Raw genomic sequence first — 10298 nt, 5'->3', positions numbered from 1 at the left:
AGTCTAAACACTTTGGAATTGTTCTTGCACAAATTATAATTAACTAATTAATATTGCATCAGATTTCAGAGTGTTTCAGCAGTGGATGACCTTGCTACAATTGAGGCTCTTATTTTCCGTTGTAGATTTCAACTGGTCCTAAAATACAATTTCTCTCATATCCTATTGGAGGACGATGCCCTTGAGATTGTGACTGCTTTGAACTAGACGGATTGGTCCCTCAAACCCCATACTTTTATTCTTGAGGACATCCGATCTCAGCTCTGTTTTACCACCCATCAGATTCTGCATACCCCTCAGTTGTTAATAGAGCTGCTGAAGTCATAGCCTCTCTGGGGGCGCTAAGCCGAATCAATTTCAATCTTGTTGGAGTCGGTTCCTGCTTCCATTTAGGCTTTACTTGCTTCTGATTGTAGAAATTTCATGAGTAATTGTAAACTCAGCCGTGACATTCATGACGAACCATTCCATGAGTAATTTTCTAAGCCTAGAGTGTGTGTTTAATTAATTTCACAAACAATAAATTAATTATTGTATCTAGATTAATTGTTGTAATCTAGCTAGCAATGCAACTTTTAATACTTTTATTTAACTTTTTCTACTCGATTGTATTTGTTCTCAACAAATACAAGCCGGCCGAGGTCGGTTAGCAACAAAAAAAATGTCACAATCCATGCTCATTATATTCATGTTTAATTTGAGACATCAAACTCCATTGTCCAAGCTCAAAATCATGAATTTGGAGCCATCCCACTAGTGCAAGAAAAACTATGGGATCATCAATGAGCTTCTGTTGTTCAGAAAACCCAGATGAAAGGTTAGTGAATTAAATCTAAACCTTAATTAATTATGTGATTAACATAGTTCTTTTCGATTCAATTACATATATTTGACACTAATTGATTTGGGTGGTGTTGGTATTTTTAATTGGAAGGATGAACTCAATTTCTGCAATGGGTGGCAACACCAACTCATGGAGAATCTTTACATACAAAGAACTACATACAGCTACCAATGGTTTCACTGAGGATAACAAGCTTGGTGAAGGTGGGTTTGGGAGTGTCTATTGGGGAAAAACCAGTGATGGTCTTCAGGTAATTATAATAACCAACCCTTTTGTGTGTTAATTTTTTTTCTGGGTTTGAATTCTTTTTCAGTGAATTTATATGGGTTTGTGAAATTAATCCAGATAGCAGTGAAGAAATTGAAAGCAATGAATTCAAAGGCGGAGATGGAATTTGCCCTGGAGGTTGAAGTTCTTGGTAGGGTGAGGCACAAGAATCTTTTAGGGCTTCGGGGGTATTGTGTTGGGAGTGATCAGAGGTTGATTGTGTATGATTACATGCCTAATCTTAGCTTGCTTTCCCATCTTCATGGTCAATTAGCCGACGATGTTCGATTAGATTGGAAAAAGAGAATGAAAGTTGCAATTGGCTCTGCAGAAGGGATTTTGTAAGTTCCCTCTGCTTCTTGCTCAACCCATGCCATTTCTTGCATAGTTTCCACTACTACTTGCAATACACTTGTGTTAATTTGAATTCCACATCGATTAAGTATAAAGATACTAATAGGTTAAAGTATGTTGAAAACCTAGAGGCTTAAGCTTTTTGGTTTTGATGGGATCCGTAGATGTAACAAAGAAGTTTTGGTCGGGATGGTGAAGTTAATAGGATTCAAAACAATTTCGTTTTCGGGAAAACATACTACTTGGTCTACATATGTAGTTTGATGCCCAATTTTGTACTCTTGTTTTCTAACAGAATCTTGTTTCCGCACGATCTAGAGTTTCCAACTTATTTGATCTGAGTTTTAGCCTTATAGAGAGTGTAATATAGATCTCATATGTTTTTAACAATGATTAGGTACTTGCATCACGACGTGACACCCCACATCATTCATAGGGACATAAAGGCAAGCAATGTGCTTCTGGATTCGGATTTTGAGCCACTGGTTGCAGATTTTGGATTCGCTAAATTAATCCCTGAAGGCGTAAGCCACATGACTACTCGTATCAAGGGCACGTTGGGTTACTTAGCGCCGGAATATGCTATGTGGGGGAAGGTTTCCTGGAGTTGCGATGTTTACAGTTTTGGGATTTTACTGTTAGAGATCCTAACTGGAAGAAAGCCTATAGAAAAGTTACCTGGTGGTCTTAAGAGGACTATAACTGAATGGGCAGAGCCCTTGATTTTACAAGGCAGATTCAAGGAACTTGTTGATCCAAAACTTCGAGGGGATTTCGATGAAGACCAGTTGAAACAAGGCATCAATGTTGCAGCCTTGTGTGTGCAAAGCGAGTCTGAGAAGCGACCAAACATGAAAGAAGTGGTTAATATGCTTAAAGGGTACGATCCAAGAGGTAAAGAAATGGATTTGAGGATTAGAAGTGTTAAATATAAGGAAGAACTGCTGGCACTTGACCAACCCAGCGACGACGACGACGATGATGATGTTGACGATTATACTGGTGTTCCTGATGAGAGTGAATATGGTATTTTCAGTGCTCTTGAGGTGCAAAAAATGCAGGATACTTACAAGCACTACGGAGACAAGAAAGTCGAGAAACATGTGTGAGAACTTTGATTTACACTCTTTGATTGTCGATATGGAATGATGAGATTGATTTCCTAAAACTTCTTGTTTCCATACTTATACTTGTTTTTGATTTATAGTCAATTAGTAATGCTTCAAGATCAAGAACTAATCACTTATGAACAACCTTCATCCATCATGCGCCATTGGCTATATAGCGCGCCAAATGGTGGATACTGCTTGTGCGCGCCTTGAGTTCTTTCCATTTGATCAGCGGTCATAAGAAAGACTACTTTCTTTGTTTTGCTGTGTTTGGTACCAAAACAATATTGAATGCTCATCATATATGTTGATCATTGAAATGGCCAAGCAGTATTGTTGAAGAATCTTCTGTATTTCTCTCTCTGGTAGTTTCTCTCATTCATGATAAAGTAGAGGCTCTCCTTTTGAGTGCCAAATAGCCTCTTCTAGCTACCAAACCCAGCAAAATGTTACTTTTCTTTTTTCCCAAATAAGTCTGAAACTTTGGCTGGCTTACATAGCAAGACAAATCAACTACAATGCCCCAACACCTTTGCTTATACCCCAAAGCACTCCCCCTCCCCCAACCACAACACTTTTCAAGTCCAAAGTACCACATAGATACACTAATAAATAATAACTTCTTCACTTGCCAATTGCCACTCTCTAAGAACTTATGCTTGTTAAACAAGACTAAGAACTAAAGTGCTCATAATAATCATGCCTTTGCTCCCCCCTACTACATATATTATCAAGCATAGTCTTCACAAGAATCATAAAATCAAACAGTCTGCAACTGAACACTACAACCATTCAGCTCGTCGACGCAACGATGTTACCTTCATCTCCAGCTAAAATACTTGTAGGAATCTCTTTAGACCCAGAAGAAAACAATGAGATCCTCTCATGGGCAATAAGAGTGCTAGCTCATCCAAATGACAACATTGTTGCCTTACATGTTCTTGGTCAGTCTTTTTTTATCTTTGTCAAATAAGCTTGTTAGTGAGTCAAATCAATGACTGATGAGTCATTTTTTCCTGGACCAGTTAGCGAGGAGTCGAAGAAGAAGAAGAGAGAATCGACGAGAAAGAAACAATCAAAGATTCGCCAAGCGAAAGCGCATGTTATATCTGTGCTTGCAGAATTTGCTGGGACATGTTGCTCTAAACAGGTACACTAAATTAGGTGCTAATGATACACTTCAGTTTTCTTGCATTCTTAATCCGTTCGCCATTGCCAGATAAATTTGGAGGCTAAAGTAGGTTTTAGCAATAGCGTCGGCAGAGGACTAATTGAGGAAGCAAAATCCATTTCAGCTGATCATCTTCTTCTTCTTCGTGGACAAAGAGACAGATCAAATAGGTGAGGGAACCAAAATGGTCTTATGAATTTTATATAATCAATATATTTCCAACATTGGTTTCTTTTTATGTTATTAGAACTTCATTTGAAGTCATAAGGTATTGTCTTGAGCACACCCCGCTACATTGCTCTGTCATATCAGTTGGGAAATCTGAACAACCGAAACAAAATTCAAATCCCGCTGACGCCAAAGGTTAGGCAGTTCAACTAAATTACTCCATTAGAACACACGTCTTCTATATTGATTCATTTAGTCTGTCATTACTTGCAGAGACTCATCGGTCGAATTCAAGGATTCATAGTAGCAGGTCAGCCTCCCCTGTTGAAAAACATGTATTCTCTGAAACAAAGAGAAAGAACACTTCACCAAGAACTGTATTAGATGAAATTGAAGGAGAATCACAAAGTACAGAAGAAGAGACTTGTAGTTTTGGTGACTCCACCATCACATACACAGAATCACCTCCTCTGGCTCCCAAGATAAATAAGCAGATTTCGCCATACAAACTTGTCTACTCTTTCCTTAAATCCCCATTAAGGAAAATAAACAGAAGTTTATCAAAAAAAGACAAGCATCAGCCTTTCTTGAAGTGCTTCAGCTACGACGAAATCTCGAATGCTACGAATAACTTTGAACCAGGTAAATAAAGCTGTTATAGTAATCAGTATTACTACTAAATGTGGTTTTAAATGGATTTCAAAGATTTTGAATGAAATCGATTGCTTGAATGTCAGAAAATATGGTGGGCAAAGGAGGTTATTCAGAAGTGTTTAGAGGTGATATCTCTGGTGGAAGAACAATTGCAGTGAAGAGATTGTCCAAGGATAACGATAACGCTAACAAGGATAAAGAGTTCCTACTAGAGTTGGGAATTATTGGGCATGTCTGTCATCCGAATACAGCAAAATTAGTCGGCTACTGCATCGAAAACGGACTCTATTTGGTCTTCAATTTCTCTCAGAATGGAAATTTAGCATCTGCATTGCATGGTAAGGACCTTAATTTGCACAATTAGACCCTTTTCATGTTTTCAATATTGCTCATCGTTCAATATTGTTCAGGTAAATCAAGCAAGTTACTTGAGTGGCCTGTTCGATACAAGATTGCGCTAGGAATTGCAAGAGGTCTGCATTACCTTCATAAACGCTGTAAACGCAGAATCATTCATCGCGACATCAAGGCCTCGAATGTCCTTCTTGGTCCTGATTATGAGCCACAGGTGAATGAATACACAGAATTATGTCAATTTCGTAGAAAAGTGATTAATTTCTCTAGAAAATGTTCTGAAAGCAAGCATGATTTTTGTAGATAACCGATTTCGGACTAGCAAAATGGCTTCCTAACAAGTGGACTCACCATGCTGTGATCCCAATTGAGGGCACATTTGGGTACTTGGCACCTGAATACTTCATGCACGGTATTGTGGATGAGAAAATTGATGTTTTTTCGTTTGGAATTCTTCTTCTGGAGATCATAACCGGTCGCAGACCAGTCGATTCATCGCAGCAGAACCTTCTCTTATGGGTACACACAACATACATATATTTGTTCAACTAGTGACCTATTGAAGATGTTTCTGGCACTTGAAAAATTATTGACAAATATATTTGCAGGCAAAGCCTCATATGGAGTCTGGAAACGTAACTGAATTAGCTGATCCAAAACTGGAAGGCGAATACGACGCAGATGAATTGCGCAGATTGGTGTTCACAGCTTCACATTGCGTGAGACAAACATCGGTGTGGCGTCCATCGATGAGCGAGGTTTTAGATCTTCTAACCAGCAATGGCAATGACTCTGATGATATGAGCATACCAAAGTTCATATCTGATGAAATGGATGATTACTCCATGGTTTTTGGATATGATGTGCCAACTGATATAAGTTTGGAGGATTTTTTATGATTCAATTTAGCCCCTTTTTTTTGTTTGTAAGAGATAGAAAGGTCCTCCTAGTGAGTATGTTAAGGCCAATTGGGATACGGCTATTGATAAAGAAGGCGAACTGTACTGGAATGAGTGTTATTTTTAGAGATATGTATGGTGACTTGTGGGTATGTAGTTATTCCATTAGGAAGGCTTCTTGATCCTTTCCATGCAGAAGCGTTGGGAGCACTCCATGCGGTCAAGTTGGCCATTGATTTGGGGTTTCGTCAAATTATCCTTGAAGGAGACTCGAGTGTTGTTGTGGAAGCCATAAGAGGAGATGAGATGAGTTAATCAAACAGGGGAGTGGTGGTTGTGGAAATTTGTCAGCTGCTATCTTCCTATTTCAGGAGGTGGGATGTATGCCATGTTCGAAGGGGGTCAAATTCGGCAGCGCATTGCCTAGCTCAGATGGCCGTCCAGGACAAACAATGTAGAATTTGAGTTGAGGATGGACCTGAGGGTGTGCTTCCTATGGTAGAAAATGAGAAGTTGAACTGTAGTTAATTGATTGTTTGAGAGTTTTGTTATTGTTTTGTGTTGCGTGCTAGTTAGACTTCTTAAGGGAGTTATTTTGTTTTTAATTCCAGATATGGTTTTCTATGCCATATTTGCTTTGTAATCCACCATTTAATGGCACGAGTGTCTATTCTTAGGCTTCCAGTTCATATTGATGGATCGAGCTTAACACAAAGGGTGAATTGTGTCCCCCAAAATTTTGATAGGAATCCATTTTTATAATTTTAAACAAATCAATGTCAATTAACAAGTAGCACACAAATTTGGACTCTAATGATTGTCCTAATCAATGTTCAATCTAATACAAGATGTGATACAATATGGTGAATGATCAAATATCAAATATCAAATAATCAAGGAATTACAAAAACAGATTTTTCAAACAACGTACTGTGCACAGATTTTGCAACTCAGATTTCACCTAGCAAAGCAAGTCGAAATTCGACGAAATTTGGTATGCAATATCACAACACCCTAATGAATACTATATCAAAAATTCAGATCAAAATTCAAACTCTAAGGCATTCTGCTATTTACAGACAGATTAGTGTCCAAAAAATTCTGCAATTCAAAACACTTGTCCTAATAGTTTAGAGAAACCTCCACTAATACAATTAACAACCTCAAGCAAAATGATCAACACACAGGGGTAGAAAATCGTTTTAATACAAAGTCTTGCAAAGGCCTACAATCAATTTTGAAAGCAATTAAACACTTAGTCAATCAAGAAGCAAATAAGCAAGCAATACAATCAAGAAAATCGACACAAGTATCTTAGAGTAGTTCAGAGACCATTCTCCTACGTCTACTACCTAGGTTCACCAACCTAAGACTTTTCAATCCACTAAGGGTGTGGTTTTCACAAGAGCTCCACAAAACTCACAAGGGTTTTTAGGTCACACTTGAAATTAAAGATTTCAAGACAATCTTCAAACTTTACAACCAAGGGTTTCAAGCACTCCTCAAACTCAACCTCAACAAGGTTTTTACCCAATGAAGAGACTTTTACAAGTGCTTGGTACAAATGATTCACTCAAGGTTTGCACTAAGCAAATGGGGCTGAGGAACACTCAAGAATCACAATATCACCTCACGGGTTGGATAGTAAATGAAGAATAATGAAGATTTTCGAATCTGAAAAAACAAAACCAAATGAGAAGCACTCTCTCTTTGCAAAAGAAAAATAGTGAGGAAGCCTTTAAAGTGGCTTGGGTAGAAGCTTGAATTCAATGGCACAAAGTAGCTTGAAAGTTTTGAGAGCAAGAATTTCTTCAATATAATTTTTGGCTTCTCCAAGTTCTTCAAATGAGGGAGAACCCTAATTTGATTTGTCTCTACACAATCTCCACCATTGGATTAATCTTCTATCTCTCAATCTTGGCCTTTCATTCATGACTTAATCTTGGCCCTTGATGACTTGAACAAACAAATCTCCACCTTCCATTTAAGTGTCGTTGGGACTTGTCTCAACTTCTCCATTTTGACAAGCAAAAGTGTTGTTTCAATATCAGCCCTTGATCTTGCTACTTTGGTCTTCATCTTGGCCATTCAATGTCTTCAAGCACAACTGACCATTGGATTAAAAATGTCTCTAATCCAAGCCATCCATAAAAGTGACCGTTGGACACCTTCTCAAAGGTGAGAACTTTACTTCTTTGCATAGCAGCCATTGGATCCACATGAACCTTCAAATCTGAGCCTTTAATCCTTCTTTAATTTTCAGCCGTGGATGCGCATTGTACTATGTCATCTTGTCCCTTCATTTTGGCTCCAAGAATCATGTAAGATCTTCTTTTACTAAGTCTTGTTTGGTTGCAATAAAGGAATCCCCAATAAAACTCAAGTCTTGAATAAGAGAATGTCAAACAAGAAATACAGGTGATGTGGCCTATTCTCCTCCAAGAATTTTCCCTCTCTTATTTCTCTTCAAAGTCATGAAAATGTGTCACTGCACCATGTCCGATTGATCTCAATAAATTCCGATCGATCGCAATTCTTTTCAGCCATGAAACTACAACTTTGATTCACCACTGTCCGATCGATCCTAGTGTTGGGCCGATCAATCTACATTTGACTCGGGTGAGCAATCTCCATTTCTTATGTTTTCACCAAATAAATGTGAGCCAAGACTTGGCCCAGCTGGTATGCATTTATCTTGAACAAACTTGATCCAATGCTTCACATGGATCCAAGTAACTGAATCAACCCTTTGCACTAACAATAAATTCAACTCTGGCAGCCCATTTAGCTTCATAAGGATCTTGCATGGTCGAAGTTCCAGCTACTCAAATGACATAATATGGTCCATGTCTTCACTATGCACATAGCTCATGCACTTGCACACTGCTTCACATAATAGGGTCCAATTTGTCACACACTTAACACAGCTGCACTCTTCACCTCATAAATATCACTTGTATCTCCATGAAGTCCATAACCAATAGCCTCAAGGCTGGATTCATTCAACTTGATCAAATGCCTTAGTGGAAAGTCGACAAATATAGGATTTTCCATAGTTTCCTAGAGCTCCAAGCTCATTCTTAGAAACCGGACTTCAAATCTCTTGAACATACTGAATTCCAAATCATATGAGACCACAATGACGATTAACCTACAAGAAAATAGGAGGTAGAACTCCCCAATCGCATGTAAGCTCAAAGAGCTTCATATCAAGAACATAGGTTAATTATATTTGAAAAACAACCCAAAAAATTCATATTACTGCATGATAAATCATTTTATACGTATTAGAATGCCCGTATAAAATTTCAAAACAATCGGAAATCATTTGGTCACTCAACCAAGCAAATAGGTCACTAATAATGAAAACGATATATTCTAAGTGTAAACTCAATGTCATTTTGCAAACTCAGTGTAAATGTCATTTTCTCTTGAACTTTCACTAGTCAAATATGTTCATAATTGTAGTAACCGGTTTTCGTCTGGCCAAAAATACAAAAATTAAATAAATAAATAAAAAATATATATATAAGAAAAGGGTTTGGAGGATTTCGGTGGAAAAGAGAAAAAAGAAAAAAGGGGAGACTTTTGGGGGAAAAGTAGGGGCCATGACATAATTAAAAAAATAAATAAAGAAAAAGCCAAGAAATAAGGAAATGGGGGTCATGAGAGAAAAAAGCCAACAAAAGGAGGAAGACAAGGAGAAAAAGAAAGGAAAGTGGGGAATAAAGGGAGAAATGTATGGCACAAATTGGGGAAAGAAAAAGAATAAAAGAGAGGAGGCGTGAGAGGAGAAGGGGGCTTTTTGGTTTTTGGTGAAGCAAAACAAAATAAAACACAATTGGGAGAGAGGAAGTAGCGGCACAAGACAAAGAGAAAGAAGAGGAAAAGCTTGAGAGGAAAAGAAGAAAAGAAGAAAGGAAAGAGAGAAAGGGCCAAGAGAAAGCAGAATTTGGAGAAGAAATAAGAGAAAAGGATTCTAGTTCTTCAAGGGTAAAGATTCTATCATACTCTGACTTGAAATCGGTTCACTGTTTCAGTTTCTTTGGTTTTAGTTCTACATCCTTCGGTTTCTGTTTTTGAGAGTAGTGATCCGCTCATAGTTTGATTTGAATCTGGTGCTCTTTCTCTGTTTTTGTTTTGTTGTTCATCTGATCCTACGTCTCCTGGATATTAGCTATCTATCGAACATTTGATTATGCATTTATCAAAGTAATGAATCTGCTGGTTCGTGTCCTTGTTAAGCTGTTCATATTGTGTTTTTTTTTTGTTTTTTTTTTCAACTTGCGTTTGTATTGTGTTGGCTGATTTGTTTTTGTGTTTATATTGTGTTCATTGTTGAGGCCTTTTGTTCATTGTGATTGATTTCTGTTTGTCTTTTTATTATGTGTTTGCTGTGTCATGGTGATTAAATGGTTCATATTGTGTTCGTTGTTCGTGATAATTGGTTGATTTGTGTCTTTATTCTATGTGTTTAT

The 10298-nt window shown here is 37.8% G+C and overlaps 2 protein-coding genes across 2 annotated transcripts; both read left to right on the top strand.

The window, feature by feature from the left end:
• Positions 1 to 639: 639 nt before the first annotated feature.
• LOC119997738 (PTI1-like tyrosine-protein kinase At3g15890) lies at positions 640 to 2675 on the top strand. Its single transcript, XM_038844923.1, has 4 exons — positions 640 to 817; positions 935 to 1094; positions 1190 to 1452; positions 1863 to 2675. Exons 1-4 carry the CDS (start codon positions 771 to 773, stop codon positions 2572 to 2574), a joined length of 1182 nt encoding a protein of 393 aa, XP_038700851.1. The 5' UTR covers positions 640 to 770; the 3' UTR covers positions 2575 to 2675.
• Positions 2676 to 3311: 636 nt separating this feature from the next.
• Positions 3312 to 6461, top strand: LOC119997739 (probable receptor-like serine/threonine-protein kinase At5g57670). Its single transcript, XM_038844924.1, has 9 exons — positions 3312 to 3518; positions 3600 to 3724; positions 3794 to 3915; positions 3993 to 4108; positions 4187 to 4555; positions 4651 to 4905; positions 4978 to 5135; positions 5225 to 5440; positions 5530 to 6461. Exons 1-9 carry the CDS (start codon positions 3386 to 3388, stop codon positions 5818 to 5820), a joined length of 1785 nt encoding a protein of 594 aa, XP_038700852.1. The 5' UTR covers positions 3312 to 3385; the 3' UTR covers positions 5821 to 6461.
• The last annotated feature ends 3837 nt before the right edge of the window (positions 6462 to 10298 follow it).

The sequence above is a fragment of the Tripterygium wilfordii genome, chromosome 4 (assembly GCF_013401445.1).
Source record: "Tripterygium wilfordii isolate XIE 37 chromosome 4, ASM1340144v1, whole genome shotgun sequence".
Classification (NCBI taxonomy): domain Eukaryota; kingdom Viridiplantae; phylum Streptophyta; class Magnoliopsida; order Celastrales; family Celastraceae; genus Tripterygium; species Tripterygium wilfordii.
The sequence above is the reverse complement of the archived record's forward strand: the minus strand, read 5'-3'. Positions and strand labels throughout refer to the sequence as shown.